At 48.9% G+C, this 27,739-nt stretch overlaps 1 protein-coding gene across 2 annotated transcripts; it reads left to right on the forward strand.

The window, feature by feature from the left end:
- The first annotated feature begins 1,356 nt into the window (after positions 1–1,356).
- On the forward strand, positions 1,357–27,241 carry UNC45B (unc-45 myosin chaperone B). Of its 2 annotated transcripts, XM_037491428.2 has the most exons (20): positions 1,357–1,402; positions 1,727–1,894; positions 2,420–2,456; positions 3,546–3,721; positions 5,806–5,895; positions 7,040–7,207; positions 7,742–7,910; positions 9,988–10,158; positions 10,615–10,786; positions 11,652–11,952; positions 13,324–13,418; positions 13,657–13,798; positions 14,735–14,875; positions 17,299–17,426; positions 18,289–18,355; positions 19,157–19,270; positions 19,625–19,740; positions 20,839–20,956; positions 23,131–23,286; positions 26,085–27,241. In XM_037491428.2, exons 2-20 carry the CDS (start codon positions 1,727–1,729, stop codon positions 26,343–26,345), a joined length of 2,790 nt encoding a protein of 929 aa, XP_037347325.1. In that variant the 5' UTR covers positions 1,357–1,402; the 3' UTR covers positions 26,346–27,241. The 2 variants fall into 2 exon arrangements, with proteins under 2 accessions (XP_037347325.1, XP_037347326.1); XM_037491429.2 differs by lacking the exons at positions 1,357–1,402; positions 1,727–1,894; positions 2,420–2,456; positions 3,546–3,721 and adding an exon at positions 4,497–4,556.
- The last annotated feature ends 498 nt before the right edge of the window (positions 27,242–27,739 follow it).

Consider the following 27,739-nt stretch of genomic DNA (forward strand, 5'->3'; position numbering starts at 1 on the left):
GCGGTGCTTAATCCTTTGCGCCACCAGGGAGGCCCCAGAACAGGGATCCTTGTCCCATTTTATCGAGGAAGAATTCAAGACCCTGAGGCGGTAATTGATTTTCCAAGCTCACCAAGGTGGGAAACAGCAAAAGACTGAAAGCTGGATTCCAGGCAGTGGTGTCCCTGCAGGGAGTCGCTTCCAAAGCCAGAACCTACTGGGTTGAGGGCAGAATGTACTGCCTCAAATCAATGAATACTTAATAAGTACAAAAGCAAAACATTCTCCTAGTTTTCAACACTGTAAAGCAATAATAATAATAATAATAATAATAGGCCTCCCTGGTGGCCTAGGGGTTAAGTCTCAATGCTGGGGTTGGATCCCCAGCCAGGGAGCTGACCCACATGGCACAGCAGACCCCTCCTGTCTTGCCTGCTGCTCCCCACAACAGTATATTTCAGTTGTCCTGCCTGCTCTGCTCCTGGGTCCTCTCACCGCCCCCCCACCTCTGGCCTAACACCCCATGACCATGGCCTCCCTGGTGGCGCAAGGGGTTAAGCACCACACTATGAAGCAATCCGGAACCTCTGCAGCAGGAGTTCCATCCCCGGCAGGCCAGATAGAAACCCACATGGCGAAGCAGACCTCTCCTGTCTCGCCTGCTGCTCCCCTCAGCAGCGTATTTCGGTCAGACTGCCTGTTCTGTTCCCCACTCGGTCTCTGGCCTGCACCACAGCTCTTGTATGCATAAATAAATAAATCTTAAAAAGAAAATAATGACCAGGAGAGCACTAAACTGAGTCAGCAAGTCCAATGGTCTTCTGAAAAAGGACACTTTCAACAATTAAGGGGGAGGGGAGCTTTGGACCCATGGGAGAGGGGCTGGAAGGTTCCTCTCTGCTTCCTTCTCTCCGCCCTCCTGAGGGCTTCTGGAAGTCTCCAGTTGGTCTGAGATGTGGGCAGCTGCTCAGTGTGTCCAAGTCTGTCAGCCCCTCAGCTGTCACTCTGCTCCCAAAATAGCAGTGGCTGGGGGGAGGGGTAGGGGAGGAAGAGGAGGTTGTTTATCCGGGATAGAGGTGGAGAAGGGGCATTATAACTGTGTCTGGGGGTTCCCATCCCTTCTGCCTCTTTCTCTCATCCTTTGGGGTATGGAGTATCCCAGGCCCTCAGGTCTGCCCTTGAGCAGAGTGCTGGGTAGAGGTCAGTGGCCATCCAGACAGGGAAGGGGAGGGCCCTGAGTATCAATGACAGACTCCAGGGCCACCTGCCCCTGTGGCCAAATATGGTCTGGAGCCGCAGGCAGAGGTAATAAAGTCTCCTGGGTAGGCCTGGGACAGAGGACTGAAACTGGCTGGCTGAGTTCTTCAGAGAAGACACACCACAGGACAGGCGGCCTACTGGGGAGCATTATCCTCTTGAGAAAGTGAGCCAGGCTGAATGTTCCTTGGACTGAAGAGGGAGGAGAGGAATTGAGAAGTTTTAAAGCCTGCAACAAGAGCTCAAGCCTTGGGTGTGGAGGGAGGGACAGACCCGGGGCTCTGAGTGCCTCTCAACTCAGACTGCGCTTCAAGCAAATGCTGTACCCACTTTTGGATGTGGGGGTGTTAGGGATGGGTCCATTCTAGGTAGAATCCTTACCTTCCATCCTGGTGGGGGCCAGGGAGGAGAGCTTGGAGCTCTAGATCTCAGACCAGGCGCCCAGTGCTGGGCCTGGAGTAAGAGGCCAGAACTGTCCTTGTCCTGACAGATGGCTGAGAAGGAAGCGGTGCAGCTGAAGGAGGAAGGGAATCGGCATTTCCAGCTCCAGGACTACAAAGCAGCGACAAAGAGCTACAGCCAGGCTCTGAAGCTGACCAAGGACAAGGCCCTGCTGGCTACGCTTTTCCGGAACCGGGCAGCCTGCGGCCTGAAAACGGTTGGGAGCTGGCAGGGTGGGAGGTTGAGGGTGGCACTAGGCTCCAGGGGTGTGGAGGCAGCCCCCCTTCCTCATAGACAAGGTCCATTGTCCCTGCCCTCTGGCCTGGAGCCCCCAACTTGGAGAAGGGCAGCTCCCATCACTTTCCTGAATCTACCTCTTGACCCCTCCTTCAGAGAGCAGAAATTCCTCCACATGGGAATTAGCCTAGTGGAGACTGGCATCACTCTGGGGGCTTTTCATATGTTATTTTGTGACAGTTTAGTAACAGCCTGTCAGGCTGTATTCATGTTTCCCAGGCCATTTTGCAGGTAAGAAGCCCAAGGATCACAGAGCTCAATAACTTGCCAGGTCTCTAGGTAGTAGCAGAGCCAAGCTGAACCCCAGTTTGCTGATAGCAAAGCATTTTTCCATTTTTCCATCCCCAGGGAGGGGTGCTCCCAGCCCTCTCCCCGCGTGTGGGAACACTCTCGGTCTCTGTGTGCTGGATCCACATTAACATTCTCCTATTTCCCCATCTCACAGGAGAGCTATGTTCAAGCAGCTTCAGATGCTTCAAGAGGTGAGGCCACCTCCACTCCACTTTGTCCTCCCCCCACACACACATAGTATCCCTGTTTTGTCCAAGAGACTCTTGATATTCATAGGAATTATAGACTGTGTGAGCACCATCCTAGGCTTCATCATCCTTAGTTAATAGAAGAGTTCCAGAAAAGTCATCCCCAAGTCTCCTTTGTGAGTGTTAAATATGTTAGGGCAGCTTTTTAAATGATGCTTTCAGAACTCCTTTTGTCATGCTATGAGTTGGACTATTGCTTAAGCTCCCCAGGGTAGGGGCTTCAGCCTGTGCATGGAATTCCCTGAGGGGAGGGAGGAGGTACTAGGAGGGAGAGAGACTGGCACCTCTGCATGGAGTTGAGAATTTAGGCTTAAGTGTATGATCAGAATAGAAGGCAACTCTGGGCTGCATTTTAGGGAGATAATGTGCAGAATGAAGGGAACTCTCCATGTAGTCCCATGTTGGGTTTTGATCTGGTTGCCATTCTTTTAGGAGAAACATGGATAGTCTGGAGTGAGTTCTAAAAGAAGAGAACCCTCCTGAAGAGGGGCTGGAAACACCCTGTGAAGAGCAGTGGAGGGAAATGGCAATATTTAGCTCAGAGAGGTCAACTCCCAGGTGGGGTAGGTATGGAGAGCTGCCTTCAATCACCTAAAAGGCCATCACAAAAAGGAAGGATTGGATTTCATCTGGGGGTTCCAGGGCAGGACTTAGGATACAGGGCAGATTTACAGGGAGATAGATACCAGGTAGGATGGGGGCTTTCTGATGCAGCTGCCTGGCTGCCATCAGAAGGGGGTGTTCCCCACCCCTGGAGGTTTGCAAGCACCAGCTGCATGAGTGCTTGGCAGGGGTCATCATGTAGCAGAGAGTGAACTATCAGGAGTTGGATGGCAATGACCCTTGGGCTCCTTTCTAACCTTGAGACTATGATGCTTAGTCTCTCCCTAACAAGGGGAGACTTGGGGCAGAGTCTAGAGTGCAATGGGCGACCTCCAGTGAAGACACAGAAGTCCTGGAGTTGTTGATGGAGGTGGGAGGAAGATGGTCCGCAGCCCAGCAACTTGAGACCCTGCCTGTCTCCCTCACCAGCCATCGACATCAACTCCTCTGACATCAAGGCTCTGTATCGGCGATGCCAGGCACTGGAGCAGCTGGGGAAGTTGGATCAGGCCTTTAAAGATGTGCAGCGATGTGCCACCCTGGAGCCACGGAACCAGAACTTCCAGGAGACCTTGAGGAGGCTCAACACCAGCATCCAGGAGAAGGTGAGCCAGGACCCTGCCCACAAGCCTTGACCATCTCTCCCTGTTTCTTTTTTTTTTTTTTAAAGATTTATTTATTTATGCAGACAAGAGCTGGGGTACAGGCCAGAGATGTGGGGGGGTGAGAGGATTCACCAGAGACAAATTGGGGAGCAGAACAGGCAGACTGACTGAAATACACTGCTAAGGGGAGCAGCGGGTGAGACAGGAGAGGTCTGCTGCACCATGAGGGTTGCTCCCTGGCTGGCCGGAGATCGAACTCATGCTGCAGAGGCTGCGGACTGCTTCATAGTGTGGTGCTGAACCCCTTGTGCCACCAGGGAGCCCTCTCTCTCCCCATTTCTATAGGCACAAGTTAGGAAAGTGGGACTTGAGGGCAGGCCTAGTCCTACGTCCACACTAGAGAGGGAGAGAGCAGGAGCCACAGAACAGCCGGGCAGGTGTGTCCATCTGTGAGTGATCAGAGAAGCCCCGATGCTTGTTTGAGGCCAAGCAACCAGGACTGAAAGCGAGTCTTTTAAATTCCACACGGAGGTTTAAAAAAAGGAGGTTTAAAAAAAAAGTAACATAGTATGTCTGTAACATGATCTTCCTCTACTTCTAGAAGGACAAAGAAGCATGAGATGCCAAGGAATCAGGAAGGGCGGGTGTTTCTGGGAAACAGAGGAGAAACAGGAACTGGTGTGAATGTGAAATCTTTTCTGGGAAAATGGAGCGGGGAGGAGAGATCTTGGGCCAATTTTCTGAGGGTGTTAGTTTCCTGTTTGTAAAAGCAGGAGGGTAAATGACCACTCAGCCCCTTGCTCCAACATGCCTGCATGCCTGGGGCAACCTCAAGGTAGGACCCCAGCATCCAGCGCACAGACTCAGGGCTGAGGAAATACAAAGGAGTGACTGGAGTCCAGGCGGCCAATGAGGCCCCTCCCTGCCATGGAAGGAAATGAGCCCAGGGTGGAAATAGGTGGGACTGTGGACCAGCAGAACAGAGTGCAGGGAGACCAGAGGGAGCTGGAGAGAGAGGGGAGGATTGGGCTGGTGGAGTCACTTTATGAGTGCTTCAGAGGATTGGGACTGGGGTGGGAGTGTGAGGGGTGAGACTGCTGAACAGAATGTCTTAGAAAAGTAATTGAAAATTGTTGGGCCTCCCCGGTGGCGCAGCAGTTGAGCGCTGGGTGGTGAGGCTGCCCGCAGCCTCTGCAGCGCTGGTTCGATCCCTGGCTGCTCCCCGGCCACTGGAGGAGGGTCCCACATGGCGTGCAGACCTCTCCTGCCGCCCGCTGCTCCCCTCAGCAGTGTACCTCGGTCCTTCTGCCTGCTCTGCTCCCCGCTCCGGCTCTGGTGAATTCTCTCACCCTCCCGCGCTTCTGACTGTACCCAGTACTTGTATAAATAAATAAATAAAAATATATATTAAAAAAAATCTCTTTAAAAAAGAAAATTGCTTCAAGTTTCTGGCACTGGAGACCTATTTCTGTCTAATAGTTAATTGTTTATGAGACTCCAAAATTGGAGTGATAATCCCTTGGCTTCTAAAACTTGTGATGGGGCCTCCCTGGTGGCACAGCTGTTGAGCGCTGGGCTGCAAAGCTGCCCACAGCCTCTGCAGCGCCGGTTAGATCCCTGGCCAGTGGCTAGGGTCCCACATGGTGCGCAGACCTCTCCTGCCGCGCCCGCTGCTCCCCTCAGCAGTGTGCTTCATCAGTCTACCTGCTCTGCTCCCTGCTCTGGCTCTGGTGAATTCTCTCACCCTTCCGTGCTTCTGACTGTACCCAGTGCTTATATAAATAAATGAATAAATCTTAAAAAAAATAAATAAAACTTGTGATGAATAAATGGTGTGGCAGATTTTATTAGACTCTAAGTTTCATGAGGCAAGGACTTAATTTTGTCCATCATTCTATTCCCAACAATTTGAATGGCATCTGGCATGTAGTAGTTGTTTAGTAAAGTTTTGTTGAGTGAAAAACAGTGGTGGAGGAGGGGTAGAATAGATACCCTAATATTTACAGAGATAAACTTTATATGAAGCTGACTGAAGTGATGTGGACCCCGCCTGCCTCATTCTGCACTCTCTTCCCTCTCTTCAGCTCCGTGTGCAGTTCTCTACAGACTCCAGGGTACAGACAATGTTTGAGATCCTCATGGATGAAAACAGTGAAGCTGATAAGCGGGAGAAGGTGAGTGCTGCTAGGCAACCGCGCAGAGGACGAGGTGGGGACCCGCCAAGTAACTGCTGCTGCAGGTCCTGCTCGTGTCAGTGGACTCTGGGATTTGTTATACTAGCTGGAAGTCCAGCCCTGAGGCATCTCCTTAGAAAAGGTGGAAGAAAATAGGCCAAAGGTTAAGCTTTTTAGAAAACAAAGTAAATTATAAGAAGGGACACCATTGAGGAGAGTACTTGTGGCAGGGTTGGATCTGTTCTCTTTCTCTATTTTTTTCTTTAGATTTTTAATTTATTTTTGCTTAGACCTGGGGTGTAAACCAGAGGTGGCCAGAGAGGATTCTGTCTCACCGGAGACAGAGTGGGGAGCAGAACAGGTGGATCTACTGAATTATACTGCTGAGGGGAGCAGTGGGGGAGAAAGGAAAGGTCTGCTGCAATATGTGGGTCAACCTGGCTGGGGATGAACTTAGGCCATCGCTGTGGTAGCACTGAGCCTTAACCCCTAGGCCACCAGGGATGCCCTCTATTTATATTTTCAATATTTTGTTCATGGTGGATCTCTTTTTGCATTGCTTTTTGACTTAAAAAATATTGCATTCAGTATTAATTCATTAATTACTGAGGTTCTGGGTGCCCCTAAGCGGTTGTACCCTGGTCTGGTGCCTCACTCTAACTTTAACCTTGAGAAACAATGACCTCTTAATGTTTTATTCCTTTTCAAAATGTTGCAGAAAGTCATTCTGAAATACGAAAATGTTCACTCACGATCCCATCTTGTTAGTTGAATTTATTGCATTTTTTCACGTTCCATTCTAGACTTTTAGAGAAACATAAGTGCAATCAAATTGAATCTACGATTCTGATTCTGCTTACCAATGTTTTCTCCAAGTTGTTCTGTGGTCTTTTTATTTACAACTTTAATGGTCAGTACATTTCATCAAGTTAGTCTTTGTGCGCATTACTTTGTTTCTTCCTTTGGATTTTGTTTGTAGGTTTTGTTTCCAGGGATAGTAGATCATGGGGGAATTATTATAGAGTGAAAGAATGTGAAGACGTTTTGAAACCCTGGACGATGTCCAGCCCTCACACTGACTCATGGCTATGGCATCCACAGCCAGACCTCTCACTTGACCCTTATTGTCTCCTTCCTCCTTCAGGCAGCCAACAACCTCATTGTCCTAGGCCGTGAGGAATCGGGGGTTGAGAGGATCTTCCAGAACAATGGAGTGGCCCTGCTGCTGCAGCTGATGGACACTAAGAGGCCTGAGCTAGTACTGGCTGCAGTGCGGACCCTGTCAGGCATGTGCAGTGGACACCGAGCAAGGGTGAGGGCTTTTGGCACAGATGGCTGCCTGTCCAAAAACCTGGAGGGTGACATGAGGGCAGGGCTGTGGCTGGCATAGAGATCCTGATAAAAACTCTAAAGTGCCCCCCTCCCACCCACGCCAACCTGGTTTGTATGACCTCAGGTTCAACAGATTGTTCCTCTCATTTTTCCTTTGAGCTGGAAATGGGCCTAAACAAAAATAAGGGTATTGAAAATGGTTTATGAGAAAGGGCTGTGATAGGTCATATTTTTCATACTAACTTTTCAAGATCTAGCGCGTTTCTTATGCTCTCAGCACACCCCCAAGTGGGCCCACCTCAGTGCAAGTGCTCCGTGACTGCTGTGTTGGAGGATGCTGCTCTAAGCCTCTGGAAGGCGGCCTGGCTTGTGTCAAGGGCCTTCCCAGAGCATGGGTCCCATGAGAAATGGACTGTCTGAGCCCATTTCGCAACTGGGAGTCATCTACTCCCCAGCCAGATGGCAGTTGGCAAGGAGGGGCAATAACTGATGGTGGTTCTTGCTGGGAGTCTAGGCCACAGCGATTCTCCATGCAGTCCGGATAGACCGAATCTGTAGCCTGATGGCTGTGGAAAATGAGGAGATATCCCTGGCCGTCTGCAACCTGCTCCAGGCCATCATTGACTCTCTGTCTGGGGAGGACAAGCGGGAGCATCGAGGCCAGGAGGAGGCCCTGGTTCTAGGTAGGAGACATGTTTCAATATGTTGTTTTTTTAAGATTTATTTTTTTATGCACACAAGATCTGGGGGACAGGCCAGAGATGCTGGGTGTTGTGTGTGTGTGTGTGAGAGGATTCACCAGAGTGAGTGAGAAGCAGAACAGGCAGACTGAATTACATATACTGCTGAGGGGAGCAGCAAGTGAGGCAGGAGAGGTCTGCTACGCCATGTGGGTCAGCTCTCTGGCCATCAGGGGGGCAACAAACTCGTGGCTGGTGATAGCTTGATAGTGCTGTCTTTAACCCCTGCGCCGCCAGGGAGGTCCATGTTTCGGTTTTGGTTCAAGAGGGTCAGGACAAGGAGAGGCAGTTATCACCTCAGACTGGGCATTCCCTATCTGTGTATTATTACTTATTTTCTGACTATAAAAGTGACAGAAGTAGAGCAGCCTTATTTACGGTAGCTAAAAGGTAAAAGCAACTTCAAATGGATGAATGAATAAACAAGGCCTGATATATACACACAATTGAATATTACTCAGCCCTGAAAAAGAAGGCAATTCAGCCATATGCTACAACAGACATAAAGTTGGATGACATTGTGTTCAGTGCAATTAGCCAGTCACAGAAGGACAAATATTGATTCCACTTCCATGAGGCATCTAAGATAGTAAAGTTCATAGTCACAGAAGATAGCATGGCAGTCTCTGGGGTTCTTGGTGTGAGTCTGACTTTACTCCTTTTTTTTAACTATTTATTTATGCATACAAGAACTGGGGTACAGGCCAGAGCTGTGGGGTAGTGAGAGGATTCACCAGAGACAGAGTGGGGAGCAGAACAGGCAGATATACTGACATACACTGCTGAGGGGAGCAGCGGGAGACACAGGAGAGGTCTGCTGTGTCATGTGGGTAGCTCCCTGGCCGGGGATTGAACTCGTGCTGCAGTGGCTGCAGATAGCTTCACAGGCTGCATCTTAACCCCTTGCGCCACCAGGGAGGCCCCAGACTTTACTTTTGTAACATCACGGTCAGTTACCTGGAGATACTGCAGCCTCTCTGAGGCAGTTTGTGTGTCCGTGTGACCTGGTGGCTGCATTCTCAAAAAGCCCCGATGTACACATGTTTTTTAAGCACCATAAGACACATGACCAACCTAGGGCCAGTGTGGGCAGTGACTCCCCAAGTATCCGAATGCTGAGAGGTGTGATTCACTGGGGGCCACAGCTTCCTTGGGAGGTAACGAGCTTTTGGGCATGTCTGCTAAAGAATTCTTCCATATATTGATTTTCCTATATGGAAGCTCTGGCAGCTTCCCCCCACTGATGGTCCCCATTCTGCTCTCGGGATCCTCACAGAATAAATCTGTTATCTCATCCTCACGACAGTCCTTCATCTAAAATCAACTTAGCAAGTCCACCTATGTCTTTCCTTCTCCACTGAGATAGCCCCCATCCCTCCATCCTTTATATGATATGCTTTTGAAGTCTTCCTTTTCTACCTGCCTGTGGGCTTCAACTTAGAATGAGGACAAGAATCCTGCGTCTCAGAGGGGCCCAATAGGGCAAAAGCAGGAAATGACTGTCTTGCCTTTCAGAGACGCAATGGGCGGGGGAGAACTGGCACCCCAGGCAAAAACTGGAATCCAGGCTGCCAGCGTGAATGCAGGGGAAAGTGGGAGGGAGATAAGATGTCTGTAAGGAATATAAATTTTTTTTTTGGAAAACATTGTGTTAGATTAGTTTGTTTAAAACGACATGACATATTCCTGGATCCCTGCCAATCACTGAAGGACTTTCTAAGAACCAGAGCTGTTCAAGGCTGGAATTCAGTTGTAGAAGGCAGTGCTGAGTGGCTGAAGGACCCTGGCAGTATTGAGAGTGGCTGAAGGCTGAAGTGTGGTTAAGGGATTTCCCTCCCTTTTTTTTTTTTTTTTGGATGGAATAAGCAATAACATGCTCTTTTGGGAAATTCTATTTAGTATCCAGGGAGCAAGGGATTTGATATTTCCAGAGTCCTTCTAGAAGCCTTAGTTACTTCTGGCTCTATATATCTGAGACTCCATAGTCCTCACTCCTCACCCATCTCCTCTTCTTCCTCAGACACCAAGAGGGACCTGAAGCAGATCACCAGCCACCTGCTGGACATGCTGGTCAGTAAGAAGGTGTCTGGCCAGGGCAGAGATCAGGCTCTGAATCTGCTCAATAAGAACGTCCCCAGGAAGGACCTCGCCATTCACGACAACTCACGCACCATCTATGTGGTGGATAACGGTGAGGGCGTGGGAGACTCAGCCTTCCACGTGGGCACCAAACTATTAGGCACTGAGCACAGAGGGGAAGGGGTACACTTCCTGTCCTGGAGAAATCTTCATTCCCAGCTGAAAAGCCAGGAAAAGGCATTAGCCTCTAATAAGGAAACTGAGGCCTGGGGAAAAGAGAATATAAAAGAGTATTTGAGGAAGATAATACATCATCCCTGAGAATGTGAGCACTGGTAGAGTCTCTGAGATCAAAAACATGAAAATAGAGGTCCACGGTGGAGGTGAGCTGTCCACATGGGAAGGGTCAGGGTAGAAACTGTGTCTCTTGCCCATTCTGTTGCTGTGACTCCGGATAAGCCATGCATGGACTCACGGCAGGCTGGAGAGAAGCTGGTGATAATCTATGACCAGCGTGGGGTGTTTGTGAGGAGAGTCCAGCAGGGCCCTTACACTTCCGATTCTGCAGGCCTGAGGAAGATCTTGAAGGTGGTGGGGCAGGTTCCGGACCTGCCATCCTGCCTGCCCCTGACCGACAACACCCGCATGCTGGCCTCCATCCTCATCAACAAGCTGTACGATGACTTGCGCTGTGACCCGGAGCGCGATCACTTCCGCAAAATCTGCGAGGAGTACATCATGTGAGCTCCAGGGCAGCCCCCAGGGCCCGTGCCTGTGTTGGGTATTGGTGTCATGTGACACGTTTACAAATTCTAGCAGCTTAAAACAATAATCATTTCCTGTCACAGTGCGATGTGACAGGAACTTGGAAGTAAACTGGCTGGGTGGTTCTGGCTTGTCTTTTGCCCCAACATAGAATTTTCTAACTCTAGAATTTTCGGCAGGCTGAGGCTTTATGTGACTGTGTTGCAGCCCAGCGCCTCCCACGCCCTATCTTGCTTCTCCCCTTCTCTATCAGCTATGGCTCCCATGAGCTCTTCCTAATAAACTTCTTGCTTGTCAACCCCTATCTCAGATTGTGCTTCTTGGGGAACATCACCCCAGCACATCTGTTATATCATGTATCCTTTATCCTCGCTGTGACTCTGAGAAGTAATCATATGCTTCTCGGTTTCCAGATCAAGAAGCCAAGGTTCAGTGAATTGCCCAAGATAACACAGCACATGGGCTATGCATCCAGGATACAAATTCTAATCTGTCTGCTTCCAATTCTCACACTTTTTTTAAAAAAATATTTATTTATGCCTACAAGAACTAGGGTACAGGCCAGAGGTGCAGGGGTGAGAGGATTCACCAGGGACAGAACAGGCAGACTGACTGAAATACACTGCTGAGGGGAGCAGTGGAAGAGTCAGGAGAGGTCTGCTGCACCATGTGGGTTGCTTCCTGGCTGGACTCAAACTCATGCTGCAGTGGCTGCGGATAGTTTCATAGGCTATTTCTTAACCCCTTGAGCCACCAGGGAGGCCCCCAATTCTCACACTTTTTACTCTTCCCCCTTTCAGCCTGGTTGATTCTCTCGATCATGCTTACCCTCTGTTTCAGAGGCAAGTTTGACCCCCAGGACATGGACAAGAATGTGATTGCCATACAGACGGTGTCAGGGATCCTGCAGGGCCCCTTTGACTTGGGCAACCAGCTGCTGGGGCTGAAGGGTGTGATGGAGATGATGGTAGCGCTCTGTGGCTCCGACCGGGAGGCAGACCAGCTGGTGGCCGTGGAAGCCCTCATCCACGCCTCCACCAAGCTCAGCCGTGCCACCTTCATCATCACCAATGGCGTGTCACTGCTCAAAGAGATTTACAAGACCACCAAAAATGAGAAGATCAAGATCCGCACACTGGTGGTGAGTAGGCCGGGGCTTAGAAACGGTGCCAGGCATTGGGGACACCAGGATGGACAGTCTGCAAGGAGGGGGACACCACACTCTTGGGGGCATCCAGAACCTTCCACAGACCCCTGCAGAGAGGGTGATAAGCAGGGAGCTGCAAGAACGTAGTCAGGATGATGGACTTACTGTTTAGTCCTAATGGCGTTCACCTTGAATGACATTAACACTGATTAAATTTTTGTCCAACAAGTGTTTTCAGATAAAACTTCAAAAAGTCGGGGCCTCCCCAGTGGCGCAGCAGTTGAGCGTTGGGTTGCGAAGCTGCCCACTGCTCCCCTCAGCAGTGTACTTCTGTCCTTCTGCCTGCTCTGCTCCCCGCTCTGGCTCTGGTGAATTCTCTCACCCTCCCGCGCCTCTGACTATACCCAGTGCTTGCATAAATAAATAAATAAATCTTTAAAAAAAAAAAAAAACTTCAAAAAGTCAGTTTCTTTTTTTTTTTTTTAAAGATTTATTTATACATACAACAACTGGGGTACAAGCCATAGTTGTGGGAGGTGAGAGGATTCACCAGAGACAAGAGTGGGGAACAGAACAGGTGGATTGACTGAAAACACTGCTGAGGGGAGCAGTGGGTGAGACAGGATGTGGGTATCTCCCTCACCGGGGATCGAACTCGTGCTGCTGTGGCTGCAGATAGCTTCATAGGTTGCGTCTTAACCCCTTGAGCCACTAGGGAAGCCCCAGTTTGTTAATCAATTTGTGTATGACTCTGTCAAATCTGTCTCATTTTTTCCCCATTTTCATTTTACAGGAATTATTTTTCATTGATCTTTTCCTTATAAGTAGCTACAGTGAAGATCTGAGACACTGATCTGCTTTTTATTCATATCAAACTTTTAGAAACTAATTTTACCTTCTGTCATTGTGAGTTTTCTCTTATGAAAGATATTTTTTTCCTAACAAGGGTCCAGTTTTTCTTGGGTAAAATTCTGCACATCCAAATTTGTTACCCACAAGCTGTGATTTCTCCACCAATTTTTTGCTATAACAAGTTTTTTTTTTGTTTTTTGTTTTTTTTTGCAGTTGCAGATATAATTAATGTTATCTTGTGCTGATTTTTCAGAATGGCAGGCAAAAACATTTGTGGGTTCAGAAGGGTGGGGGGAAAGAGCAGGGCACAAATCTCCTGCCCTGTAGGCATCTACCCTAACCTGGAAGCCTCAGGGAAGGCATCTTGGAAGAGGTGACACCTGAGCTGAGTTTTGTAGCATGCATAGAGGATTTTCCAGGAAAAGAAAAAGGAACAAAGTGTTCCACTCACCAGGACCTGTTTGAGCCATGCCTTGTGGCTGATCCTGCAAGTGTGCCCATCTCTTTCCACAGGGACTCTGTAAGCTGGGCTCTGCGGGTGGCACAGACTACGGCCTCAGGCAGTTTGCTGAAGGGTCAACAGAGAAGCTGGCCAAACAGTGTCGCAAGTAAGAGGTCCTATATCCCAGCAGGCCTTCCATCTCCTCTGGGCTGCACCCTCAAGGCTGCAAGGTGGTGGAAGGTTTCTCTCCTGCTACCTCCCCTACCCTGGAATGGCTTCACTCTTTTTTTTTTTTTTAAATAATCAATTTTATTTTTATGTTCCTCATACAATTGCAACCCTTGGCTTCACTCTCTTGACCTGAGCCTGATGCGGCCCCCGCGCCTCTCCTTCCCCATGTCCAGGTGGCTGTGCAACGCGTCTATTGACACCCGTACCCGGCGATGGGCAGTGGAGGGCTTAGCCTACCTCACGCTGGATGCTGACGTGAAGGACGACTTTGTTCAGGACATCCCTGCCCTGCAGGCCATGTTTGAGCTGGCTAAGGCAAGTGTGGGCCTCGCCTCTGCTCTGCAGAAAGGGCCACTGGAATTTGGCCTTCCACCGAGCCTGGGAAATTGGCCCTGTGTGTCCTTGTGCTGGTTCCCGAACTCCCCTTAGCTCCTTATAACTTCTGGGCACAGAGAGGACCTGGAGGATGATATTTTTTCCTGGGATCCTCAGGAAATGAGGTCTTGAGGGACCCAGAGGCACTACCTCCCTCTTCTGGACCCCTCCCGAACTGACCTCCTCTCAGACTTTCCTCCTCTGCTGTGCCAGCCCCCTGTTCAACCTCCTGCTCTTCCCCACCACTAAAGGGAGGAACTATAGGAAGGAGTTTCCACCAGGCCAGACCCAACCCCAGGTCACTCCAGTCTGATGGGAAAGTGAATTGGACTGGACTTATTTTTTTAAAGATTTATTTATTTATGCATACAAGAGGTACGGGGAGTATGCGTCCAGAGGTACGGGGAGTAAGAGAATTCACTAGAGACAGAGTGGGAAGCAGAACAGGCAGATGAACCGAAAACACTGCTGAGGGGAGCAGCGGGCGAGACAGGAGAGGTCTGCTGCGCCATGTGGGTATCTCCCTGGCCAGCTGGGAATCAAACCCGCGCTGCAGAGGCTGTGGACAGCTTCGCAGTGCTGTGCTCAACCCACTGTGCCACCAGGGAGGCCTGGACTGAACTTTTGAAAGAGGCTCAAAGCAAGGGGGACACCAAGAGGACCCCCATTCCTACTCTCCGGGCTGCCACCTTTGTGAACAGAGCCAGTTCCTTTTTGTCTGGGCCCAAGTCCTCCTCCAAGCTGAGTCCCACCAGCCACATTCCTCCAAACCAACTTCCTACCATGTATGGGACTATTTTAGAAGCAGAGATTTGTCCTAATATTTCCACCTTTCCTCACTTTTCGGTACCTCTCCTTTCTACCCTGTACTCCCAGACCGCTGACAAGACCATCCTGTACTCAGTGGCCACTACCCTGGTGAACTGCACCAACAGTTATGATGTCAAGGAGGTCATCCCCGAGCTGGTGCAGCTTGCCAAGTTCTCCAAGCAGCACGTGCCCGAGGAGCACCCCAAGGTGGGGACAGGGCCTGCCAGGGGTGGGGGGCCTGTACCACCAGCCCGCCAGAGGGGCAGAATGGAAAAATTAAGGCTGGCTGGATGTAGAATGTGTGTGATTAGGAGGCTTAGCTAAGGTATGAACTACAGATACGAGCACCTCCAGCAGGAGGTGCTCAGGTATTTTCTTAGTTTTAATTCTCTATTTTGGGATAGAAAATAGAACAATTTGTTGTCTGAGAAAACAAGTGAATGTTCTGCAATTAATGTTGATTTCATGGGTGCCAGACAGTTGTATTTTATGTTTCCAACACTTGAAAACACTTCATTTTTTTTGAAGTAAACTTGCATTCTAACAATTGCATTATATAAGTTTCAGAAGCAAGTCCTTGAGAATCAACATGTGTAATTTTAATATTCACTTTTTTTTCCTGGGATATCTGGATTCTGGGATATGGGTCCTAAGTGGAATAATGAGAGGAGGGACGTGGGTGAGCATTACCCCAGATGAAACAAATCCCTCTGGGGCCCTCCCCAGTGATTCCCTGCAGCAAGTGTACACTTTTGTCTGGATTTGCATGTGAATATATGATCATACTTCCATTCACTAAGGCAGTCAGTTTTTCCAAATGATCAAAGCAATATTATCATCTTGCAAAGTAAGCAAGAAGCTGGACAGTAGAGGAAAAAAAGTCTATTGCAATTATATCATTTCCTCATGACCATGATAAACATTTTGCTATTTTTTAAAAAAGATTTATTTATTTACATATACAAGAACTGGTGTAGGCCAGAAGTATGGGGGGTGAGAGGATTCACCAGAGACAGAGTAGGGAGCAGAACAGGTGGATCTACTGAAATACACTGCTGAGGGGAGTAGCTGGTGAGACAAGACAAGAGAGGTCTACTGTGACATGTGGGTCAGCTCCCTGGCTGGGGATTGAACTCATGCCGCAGTGGCTGCCGATAGCTTCATAGTGCTGTGACTTAACCCCTTGTGCCACCAAGGAGGCCCTCTTTTCATAGTTTTTTTTTTTTAAGATTATTTATGCATACAAGAAATGGGGTACAGGCCAGAGGTGTGTGGGCTGAGAGGATTCACCAGAGAAAGTGGGGAGCAGAACAGGCAGATGTACTGAAATACACTGCTGAGGGGAGCAGTGGGCGAGGCAGAAGAGTTCTGCTGAGCCATGTGGGTTTCTCCCTGGCTGGGGATTGAACTTGTGCTTCAGTGGATGGCTATAGCTTCGTAGTGCTGTCTTTAACCCCTTTGCCACCAGGGAGGCCCTCTTTTCATAGTTTTAATCAAGATATAGTTAACATTTTGTGCTCAATTTTGGGGAAATGCTTTATGTGTTTTCCATCTTGCTTTGTCAGTCTCTAAATATTTATTTATTATTTAGACAATTGACATATAACTTTGTATCCACTATAGATATACAGTATAATGGTTTACCTTTTGTGGCATCATTTGTAAAAGCTGCCTATTTCCTGCTGGCAAGGCTGTATAACCTACTACTGCTATAAAGTCCAAATGTAGCTTGTAGAGTTTGCATTTGACAGTCAGCCTGTTCCCAGTCACTCCAAGGAATATCTGTCAACCCTGGGGCTAACTTTGGGTTTCCAGCAAAAACCAAATTCATTGTTCTGTTGGCTTTAGCTGCTCCCTGCCCCTTCTAATTCCTGCCTACATCTGCCTATTCTCCCTTGGCAAGCGTGCACTAGTGAAAAGCCAGCCTTTTGCAAGAAATGTAATATATGGGTCATTTGATGTTTTGGTTCATCTTTTTCTTTCACTCCTCTGTGATCTTTGAGATTAATTCTCTTACCATATCAGCTGCTGTGGCTCTGATTAGGAGTGGGGAGGGCAAGAAGGAAGTTGTAGGTAGTCTAACAGAGGAGGCACCTACACCCCCTGGGCCGGAGGAGTAGTTTCCTGTTGCTGCTGTAACAAATTGTCACACACTCAATGGCCTAAAACTACACACATGTATTACCTTCCAGTTCTGGAGATCCAAACTCTAAAATCAGTCTCCCTGGGCCAAAGTCAAGGTATCAACAGGGCTACTTCCTGCTGGAGGTTGTGAAGGGACAGTATCTCCTCATCCTTTTCAGATTCCAAAGGCCACGTTCCTTGGCTTGTGCCCTGGAATATCTCTAACTTCTTGGTGTTGTTGTTGCTTCCACTACTAAGTCTGACCCTCTTGCTTTATAGAGGACTCACAAGGATAATCCAGGATTATCTCCTGTCTGAAAACCCTTAACTTAATCATAACTGCAAAGTCTCTTTTGCACGTGCGAGGTGACATGATCCAGGGGTTGGGATGTGGACACATTTGGGACACTATTCAGTCCACCACAAGAATTCAGAAATGCACCATCTTGAGTTCCAGTGCAGATGGGTGTCCGCTCCCTTCGCCATTGCCACCTTTCATCTCCCAGGACAAGAAGGACTTTATAGACATGCGGGTGAAGCGACTCCTGAAGACCGGCGTCATCTCTGTGCTGGCCTGCATGGTGAAGGCGGACAGTGCCATCCTCACCAACCAGACCAAAGAGCTGCTGGCCAGGTGCAGTGGCAGTGGGCAGGGCTGGGGTGAGGGATAGAAAGGGTGGTGGAGTAAATGAGGGAATGAGCTGTTGGGGAGCCAGCCTGGAGAGGAGGCTGATGGGGATCAATATTGAAAAGTGTTGTAGTGGGCAGGTCATCTCAGGTGGAAGTTTGTATGGGGTGGGGGGAAGAGGTCATTGTCTGTATTGGTTCACTGGTTCCCAGGTCCTGTACAGGACCTGCTGTTCCACAAATGAAAGGTACAGGTTCTTTGCAGCCTAATGGGGGCAGCAGATTCAGAGTTACAATGCAGCCCTATGGGTCCTATGATGGGGAAAATACAGAGGGTTGGTGAGAGCACAAGCAGTGGGACCTAACCAGCCAGGAAGGTGGGTGAGTAGGCATCCAGGAAGGCTTCCTGGACAACTTACCAAAGCCCTGAAGGAAGTAAAGGAGCCACCCAAATGCAGGGGAGGGAAGGGCTCCTGGCAGAGGGAACAGCATTTGCAAAGACACTGAGGATGGAGGGAGAATAGCAAATGGGGGCTTGTCCCATAATATTTCTGGAGTGTAGAATGCACAGAAAAGTGATGCTAGATGAGACCAGAGAAGAGGCAATGGGCAGATCATGGAGGTCCTGGGGTGCCTCATGTTTAAGAGTTTCTCTTAGATGGTAGGCAGTGAGGAGCCATTTGTTGTCTCCCTAAATAAAACTCACTTGGCCTCTTCATCCCCAGCTGCCATGCTATGGCAGTATCCTCCCAAGGTGGCTAATTCTGGGGCGCACACACTGGTCGCACTTATCAGGGGTCTGATGACTGTTGTGCTTGTTCTGGGGAGGGTGTGCTGGCGCATTCAGAGTTCTTTATCTTGCCCTGCAGGGTATTCCTGGCACTGTGTGACAACCCGAGAGACCGAGGCACCATTGTGGCTCAAGGTGGTGGCAAGGTAATGGTGGGATAAGGTCTTGCCATCCTAGAAGATGCCCCCTGGGGGAGGAGCACACACATGTGTCTGTGGAGGGTGCACACATGTGCATGTACCCCCTCTGTCCAACCCAAGAACACTACCCTGTGCCATGTCCTAGCCACCTGGGTTATGGTCATTCAAGCATCTGTGCTGTCTGTGTTCACAGGTCCAAACCAATTTCTGCCTCATTTTATGATGTCAGGCATCAAATGATGCCTCATTTGATGTTGGTGCAAATACAGACTGTGAATGTTGCTGTAGACTAGCCGTTGAGTACTTGCTCTTCCCCCTCTTTAGCTGTGTAACCATGGGCAAATTACTTGACCTCTCTGAGCTATAGTTTCCTCTTCTGTAAAATGGGGCTTGGCCAGAGGCAGAATCACAACTGACTTTGCAGAATGTCACACGGATGAAAGCATTGGCTCATACAAGGCACTCTTTAAATGTCATTAAATGACTGCTATTTTGATTAGGGTTAACTTGGGCAGAAACTAAAAAAATTAGGGTATCAATCTATTTTTCCCAAAGCAGAGCAAATGTGTGGATGGGGAGGGGATGGGGAGGTAGACCTCCATGTGCGCTGGGAACCAGGGGGACCAAATCCATGATTAAGAATGAAATTGTTTTCTATGATGCTCAAGAGCTGATATAGCTATGTGATGCTCACATAGTCTTCCTGAACCTCTGATGGACAGACAGACAAACACCTGGAAAGGGAACATGGGGAGAGAAGCCGGTGGATGGTCTGTGACTGAGGCATGACCTTGCCCTTTCTTGCAGGCCCTGATTCCCCTGGCTTTGGAGGGCACAGACGTGGGCAAGGTGAAGGCAGCCCATGCCCTCGCGAAGATCGCCGCTGTCTCCAATCCTGACATCGCCTTCCCTGGGGAACGGGTGGGTGTCTGCTGGGTGGGATGGAGCAATGGGAGGCATCTCCTCTGCTCCTGAGGGCATTTCCCTCATTGCCGTGCCCCCAGCCTGGAGGCAGCATGGTGCTGTCTGTCCCAGAGAGGCCATGGATTGGAAGCACCTGGATCCCAGACCTGGCCTGACTGACAGTGTTTGCTCAGAATCTCAGTCATTTTCACCCCAAACTAGAGGAAGCAATCCTGCCCCTCAGGAGCATTGTGAAGACTGGTTTAAAGAGTGGGTGGGCCAGTGTTTTGGAAATTGTAAAGCCAGGCACCTTAAATGTTAGGAACTGGGAAGTGTGGACCCCACTGGACCCACGTCTTGTCCCTCCCACAGGTGTATGAGGTGGTGCGGCCCCTCGTGAAACTCCTGGACACACAGAGGGATGGGCTGCAAAACTACGAGGCTCTCCTAGGCCTCACCAACTTGTCTGCACGGAGTGACAAACTCCGGTGAGTGAGACGTGGAGGGCACAGGGGTAGGAGAGGTGTCCCATAAAGTGTTGGATGAAATTTCATACACATCATGTGTGAAAAGTGGTCTTCTCTGAGGACAGGCCCAAAGGCATTCAAAGAAGGGCCTCCCTGGTGGCACAAGGGGTTAAGATGCAACCTATGAAGCTATCTGCAGCTGCTGCAGTGTGAGTTCGATCCCTGGCCAGGGAGCTACCCACATGGCGCAGCTGACCTCTCCTGACTTGCCTCTCCCCTCAGCAGTGTATTTCAGTCAGTCTACCTGTTCTGTTCTCCACTGTCTCTGGTGAATCCTCTCACCCACGCCCCACCCCTCTGGCCTGTATCCCAGCTCTTGTATGCATAAATAAATGAATCTTTTTTAAAAAGGCATTCAAAGAATGACAGTAGGAGGGATTTTTGGGAAAAACCACATAGCAAGTATATAAAGCCACTGGAGATTGTAAGGACACTTCTTTCTGAAATAGTAAAAGAGCTGAAGTGTACTCCTTCTTGGAAGCAGTGGGGTGGAGTGTATTGGATTGAGAGTCTTTTGTTTGTAAGTGCAGAGAAGTTAACCACAGCTGGTGGGAGTGTAAAGGGAACTTGTTGGCCTATGTAAATGAAAAGTCCTGGGCATCCAGATTCAAGTGTGGCTTTAGGCCAGGGCAAGAGCTGTCCCAGGGCCTTGTTCTTCCCTCCTCTCCTGTCTGTGTCATCCTACTCTGCGGATGCCTTCCCCTCTCATGGTCACAGGGAAGCTCCAGACCTCGCACCTTCTTGGCCTCACAGTCATCAGGAGACACAGAGAGAACTTAATTCCCTAACAATTAAACCTAAGAATCTCCAGTTGTCAGATATTCTTTCTGGAACCCATCACTATGGCCAGGATTCTCTCTATGCTCTGTCATTTAGTTCATGCCCATTGGCACTCCCGCTGGAGTTGGGGGCTGGACCTATGCCATCCATGCCTTGCTGAGTGGGGTTGCGGAAGGGATGCCACCAGGATGGAAAATGGCCCCTGGGGTGACCCCCAAACCCCAAATATGCACTGTAGGGGACTCAGTGGCCTCTCTTCCTCCATCTTTCCCACTCCAGGCGGAAGATCTTTAAGGAGAAGGCCTTGCCAGACATTGAGAACTACATGTTTGAGAACCATGACCAGCTACGACAGGCGGCCACTGAGTGCATGTGCAACATGGTGGTGAACAAGGAGGTGAGGGGCTCAGGTGGGGACTGGTCAGGCCTGGGGTGAGACTTTGGGCTGTTACAATGATAGTAAGGTAGCATTCGTCAGAGAAGCCAGGAATCCACTCTTTCCTGGACGATAGCCCCCTCCTTGTAGGGGCCCTTAGAGGTGACAGGGAAACACACACAAAATAACATTATTTATGCCTGATTGGGGCTTTGACCCCAAAGCCTGGGCTGGATGAGGTAGAAGATACCACTAAATGCTTCTCTAAATCATTTAGTTCTATATCATCTCATAGTAATGCAGGATATGAGACCAGGGACCCACAGAAGTAAAGAGAGGCCAGTAGACCACTTGCATTTGTTGGAGTTCCACATAAAGAACTGAAGAAATTCAAAAATAGTTATACACAATTTTAGAACACTCAGTGTTAACATTTAATGAACTATCCCGGTTTCCATAGAAACTGCAATGCCTTCTAACTTCACAGAATAATCCCGGGATTTATTTATTTATTTATTTATTTTAAAAGATTTATTTATTTATTTATACAAGCACTGGGTACAGTCAGAAGCGGGGGACCCTCGCCCGGCGGCTGGGGATCGAACCAGCGCTACAGAGACTGTGGGCAGCTTCACAACCCAGCGCTCAACCGCTGTGCCACCGGGGAAGCCCATTTTATGTTTATAAACATAAAATGAATTCAGAACATCTCAGTGAACTCATGATCCAGTAAAGGGATAAATTAGTCATATGATGCTGAAAGTCTCCTTTCTGTCCCTCTAGTATCCTGCTATGGCTGTAGGCATAGCCTCATCAGGGATGACCAGAGGGTATAAATTGATGCCCTTCATGACATGACAGGCCAATTGTGAGACCACTCTGTTCCCTCTCAGCACTTGACTAGAGTCCTGGATCTTCTCTGTTATAGGGGGAAAACCCAACCCATGAAAGCCTGTTAAATCAAAAGAAACAATGCTACCCAGGCTCTCCAGGAGACTAGCCTGAGCCTGGGCTGGGGGTCTACCAGCCATGTGGGAGACAGAGAGAGTATGTCTAAGGAAAGGGGAGGACAGAGACAATGGGAGGGGGTGCAGCCTTCTCCCCACCCCCCTCAGGAGTACCAGCTGCTGCAATAACCAGAATCAAAATATAGAGCAGCCCCAGCAGGATAGAAGTTCACTTCTCGCCTACATTTGGACCACATGGCTCTCTTCCAAGTGGTGATTTGGGGATCCAGGCTTCTTTGGTTGATCCACCCTGAGAGTGGTCTCCTTTGGTGAGATGGTGACCAGAAGAGAGGCTATGGGAACGCACCCATGGTACCCCACGGTGGCCTGGAAGTGACAGTCACTCACCCTCACCTTCCATTGATGAGAACTAGTTCAAGGTGCAAGAAGTGGGGGGATGTAGTCCTTCTAGGCAGCTGCTTCCCAGTTACCACTGTGCCCCCAGGAGAAGGGGACTGCACTGACCACCTCTCAGGACCTCTGCTCCAGCTTTAGGGAGATGAGATGGAGGGTCATACCATGGGCATTTGCAACCTTTGACCCCTCTTGGAACTTTGCATCTAGGAAACTTGACCCAATAAATCACCCTTAAACTTAGAGACCAGATTTTACTGTAGAACACAGGGATCAGTGTGCTGAGATATGTCAGTACCCTGGGCCCTGGACAACTCTCCTGGCTTCCGCATCCTGGGGAGGCCTCATCCCTCACCTGGTGGAGACTACAGCAGTTTTTTAATACCAACACACTACCCAGATGTCTTTGCTCCTGCCCCATTCCTTGTGCTTGCAGGGGCTGCAAAGTCATTCTGTGGCAGATGCTGAAATTCCATCTGTTATAGGAGAAACATTCCAGGACTCCCCAAAAGGAAGTAAAGCATTCTTTTCAGGCATCTTTTACCATCCAGGAGTCTGTGCCTGCCTCTTTGCCTCTTTTCCCTGCTGTGGAGAACTGAATGCAAACAGAGGTGGAGCCTGTTGTATGGGGAACCCCCTAATCTCTTTAATGTTTTTAGTAGGAGGAGCTTGTAGCCCCTTTATCCATTCATCCATCCAATCAGGGAATACTTCCTGGGAGAGGTGGCATGGGTGAACTGCTCAAGGGAATATTCCGCGGGATCCTGGATCAGAGAACACGGCTTCAGACACACAGTTTCCTCTCTGGGCTGAGGCTTGTGCTGCCTCCCACAGGTACAGGAGAGGTTTCTGGCTGATGGGAATGACCGACTGAAGTTGGTGGTGCTGCTCTGTGGGGAGGATGATGACAAGGTGCAGAATGCAGCGGCCGGGGCCCTGGCTATCCTGACAGAAGCACACAAGAAACTGTGCATCAAGATGACCCAAGTGGTAAGAGTGGGTCCTGGGGGACCATGGGGCTGGGTGGGCTCAGAGAATCCCCAGGCCACATTGGCTGGCCCTCTGGGCAGAGGCCAGTCTCATGGTATCCCCTGCAAGCCCCTGGGTATCTGTTGCTACCGCTTAAAGACAAGAGAATCTATACCCTTCAGCCTCTTACATCAATTCTTTGGACTCCCCAGGTGTGCCAGCTCAAGTCCCTGGCAACTATCGTTTCCTCCATTGCCTTTGCTTATTACTGATCACTTAAGAAAAATAATAACACTGACTGCTGCTGTGAAGTCCCTGAGATCCGCCAAAGCAGCATGGACATGGTTGGTGCCAACAAGAGCTTGTGGTTTGGCCATGAGACCATAGATTTTCTTAATTGGGCATGATGGCCAGCTCCTTTGGTGGGACTGTGGCCACTGCAGTAGATGTAATGGCAGTGATATTTACACAATCATGGACATGGGGCTGCAACATGACACTTTCCTCATTTCATCAAACCAAAATTAGTCCATGGTATCATCTTCACAGAAGGTAAAAAATGTACACATCTCAATTTCAAATGTGCTCAAATCTGCTTCAAAGGCAGGCTCTTTTAGACAGTTGGTTTAAGGAGTGTGTTTGCATGTGTGTGTTTTCTAAGTTGCACAGGGCTTATGTTGTCCTGGAATGGAGATGGGGTGGGCATGGGGTGGGGGTCTCTACTGGGTATAGCTCACTCTACGTAGTTGTTGGGCTTCAGTCTTTCCCTTAAGCTTCTCAGAACTGAAAGTTGTGCAGGAATCACCTGCATGGCTCATTGAAACTTACCCCCAGACATTCTGATTGAGTAGACTGGGGGTGGGACTTACTGTGTCCCTGCATTGTTCTGCAGGTTCACATCTATTAAGTCATTTCATCCTCCTAACCCTGTCTGGTGGTGTGATTATTGTTATCCCTACTTTACAGATGAGGAAATTGAAAGCAGAAAAATAACTAGCTCAAGGCCACACAGCCATTAGTTGGGAAGGGTTTAGAACCTTCAGGAAAGCTAACCCTCTAGGGGCTCAGAAGTCTCCACTGCATTCGCATCTTCGCACTGGCATCCGGGGGACTCTGTGAAGCTGCTCAACCTAACATGTTGGATACTGGACCTCTCTATAGTCTCACATAGAAATACACCCTGGGAAGCCAGGCACCTGTCCCTCCAGCCCTGGGATCCTAATTCAATAGGATCTATCACCTCTTCCCTTAGTCCCCGGTCTTCCCAGGAAATGATGGGCACTGGACCCATTATCGTAAGTTACCCACCAGCATTCAATCTTGCCCTGAATGCTACCACAGATAGTGGAACTTTCTTTTTTATTTTTTTTAAGATTTCCTTATTTATGCATACAAGAGCTGGGGTACAGGCCAGAGGTGTTGGGGGGGTGGTGAGAGGATTCACCAGAGACAGAGTGGGGAGCAGAACAGGCAGACTGACTGAAATACACTGCTAAGGGGAGCAGTGGGTGAGACAGGAGAGGTCTGCTGCGCCATGTGGGTTGATCCCTGGCCGCCCAGGGATCTAACTCGTGCTGCAGAGGCTGTGGATTGCTTCATAGTGCGGTGCTTAACCCCTTGCGCCACCAGGGAGGCCCAACTAGCAGAACTTTCATTTTCTTTCCTTGTGGTAGGACACTCAGTGCAGTTTACAGAAGTCCACTTAGAAGCTCAGAAGCCAATAATTCTCCTTTTCTCCTCCTCTGTGTCTATCTCTCCAATTTGAGAACAGTGCATGTAAAAAGGGGCTCCCTGGTGACAAATGGAGGGTGAGGGTACAGGTATGAGGAAGCAAAGGGGACATAAGTGTCTGAAATCATCATCATCCCTATTCATTTGTTGAACTCTTACTAGCTCAAGCCTCCATGTGAAGCTCTTTCCATGAATCATCTCCTTAAACTACCACAATGTTAAGAGGTAGGCAGAGCAGGACAGATGAGACACCTGAGGCTTGGAGAGATTAAATATTGTAACTCAGCTAAGGTCATGGGTGAGCACATAGAGACCTGAACACTGCCTGCTCTCTCTGACTCCAAAGCCCACGTTGATAACCATTCTGCTCAGCTGCCCATATGTGTCTGTTGGATGATGTAAGAGCCTAGTCTCTTGGTACTAGTCTCGGCTCCATCTGTCTCTGGAATGATTGCAGTGGTCTAGAGTCCTGTACTCCCATGCATAGTAGTTGGACTGCTTCACATCTGGCAGTGGTGGGGAGAGATGGAGGATGGATGGAGAAGACATACTCCTGACACCAGTTTTGATTCCAGTTGAAGTCAGGGCTGGAACTCATGTCTCAGAGGATACTTGGGTGGGCAGGAGCAGGCATTGCCATTGTGCCCAGAATTAGAATCCTCCTTTCTGAATACTCTTGATAACCATTACACTCAGGCATGCGGTGGGCCTGTACCTTTGCTCCTCAAGACACTTAAAACATAAATGGAGTGGTGGATATTTGGCTTTTACTATTTCCAGATGTATGACCATGGCTAATTCACTTCCCCTCTTGACCTCAGTCTGTCCACTTTAATCCCAATTAAATGGATTGGATTATTGCAAATTCCCTCTAGTTCTCTGATTCCTGCCTTGGTCCAGGTAAGGAGATAGGCTAGTCCCAAGGGTCTTGGAGGCACGTGTCAAGTTCCATATGCAAATAACCAGGTCTGTATTTGACTCTTTAGAGAACAGAATCTGGGCCTTCTGCTCATCTTGTCCAAAAACTCTTCTCTCTGTCTCTCCACTGATTCCTCTCATCCTTCCTTCTCTCCCACCCCAACCTCCAGACAACTCAGTGGCTAGAGATCCTACAGAGGCTTTGCTTGCATGACCAGCTGTCAGTCCAACACCGAGGCCTAGTCATTGCCTACAACCTGCTGGTGGCTGATGCTGAGCTGGCCAAGAAGCTGGTGGAGAGTGAGCTGCTGGAGATCCTGACTGTGGTGGGCAAACAGGAGCCGGATGAGAAGAGAGCAGCAGTGGTTCAGACAGCCCGGGAATGTCTCATCAAGTGCATGGATTATGGCTTCATTAAACCTGTGTCTTAGGGGCCCACAGGATGCTGGGGCTGATCCTGTGCTGTGCAGAGTCCTGAGCTGCAGGCTCCGGGGGTGTCAGTTCAGTTAAGGATCATAGCAGTGATCATGATGTCTCACGTGAAAGACTTGATTGCTCCCTGAGCTGCAAATCCCTTTGCCCTAGGAAAGTTTGCATGTGTCATTGACCCTCTTATTCCCTGTCTCCCTATATCTATCCTATTCCAGAAATCACTAGAATAATTTTCATCTGTGATTTTGAAGTAAGGTTGGATAATTTTTTCTGTACTCATTCCAAAGGCCAGGATGATGGGCTGAAGTTCTGTATTTTGGAAAATGAATTGAGTGGTAAGGTAGAACCTAACAGGTGTGTGAATATAAAGGTTGTTGATGTTGTACCTGGATGTGCTGGTTTTTATACCCTCTTTCCCACACTGTTTGAACAAGGCTGCCCAGAACTGCATGTGTCAGCTATCCCAACCCCATGCCTAGTAACATATCTGTGATGGAAATACAATTTATGTTCAATGGGTGATATGATTTTTGCAATCTGAATGGAAAAAGTCTTCAAAGCAAGACGGACATAATGTATATCAGATCAACTCAAAGTAATTTAAACCCCCCAGAATTCATTAGTTTACATCTTGGCTCTCAGGGGAAGGTCTGACATTGCTGGAGCCAGGGTTCAAATGTCACCAATATTATTTTCCTGTGGGTGTCCTTATTGCTCTCATGCCCCTTCCCCATATACTGGTTTTGATTTCCTCTGCATTGGCCATATTTTCTGGCAGGCTCTCTCTATTTGGTGGGAAAAATAGTGATTAGAAGCTTCATTCTTACATAGGTGTTATAACTCATAATTATGGCAGAGAAGAGAGAACCATTTCCAGTAACCCAGCAAAATTCCCTGGGCATTTTTCATTCTGATATGTCTAATTTTTATCACATTTCTATTTTATATTAAAGTATATATCATGGGGCCTCCCCGGTGGTGCAGCGGTAGAGCCCTGGGTTGCGAAGCTGCCTGCGGCCTCTGCGGCGCTGGTTCGGTCCCCGGCTGCTCCCCGGCTGCTCCCCGGCCACCGGAGGAGGGTCCCACATGGCGCGCAGACCTCTCCTGCCGCCCGCTGCTCCCCTCAGCAGTGTACTTCGGTCCTTCTGCCTGCTCTGCTCCCTGCTCTGGCTCTGGTGAATTCTCTCACCCTCCTGCGCTTCTGACTGTACCCAGTGCATGTATAAACAAAACAAACAAATAAATAAATAAATAAAACATGCCTCTATTTAAAAAATAAAAAAATAAAGTATATATCATATTTTCATTTCTCATTAGTGGAGTAAAGAAGAAAAAAATAATGATTATTTCATAGTACAAGGAAAACACTTGATAAAAATTCAACAATTCATGA

The sequence above is a fragment of the Talpa occidentalis genome, unplaced genomic scaffold, assembly GCF_014898055.3.
Source record: "Talpa occidentalis isolate TD23 unplaced genomic scaffold, MPIMG_talOcc4v2.1 talOcc4.7, whole genome shotgun sequence".
Lineage (NCBI taxonomy): Eukaryota > Metazoa > Chordata > Mammalia > Eulipotyphla > Talpidae > Talpa > Talpa occidentalis.

Coding starts and splice junctions, on each gene's coding strand:
- UNC45B (XM_037491428.2), top strand. CDS start 1,727: ATGGCTGAGAAGGAAGCGGTGCAGCTGAAGGAGGAAGGGAATCGGCAT. Junction 3,722..5,805: donor ACACCAGCATCCAGGAGAAG/GTGAGCCAGGAC, acceptor CCCTCTCTTCAG/CTCCGTGTGCAGTTCTCTAC. Junction 7,911..9,987: donor GGAGGAGGCCCTGGTTCTAG/GTAGGAGACATG, acceptor CTTCTTCCTCAG/ACACCAAGAGGGACCTGAAG.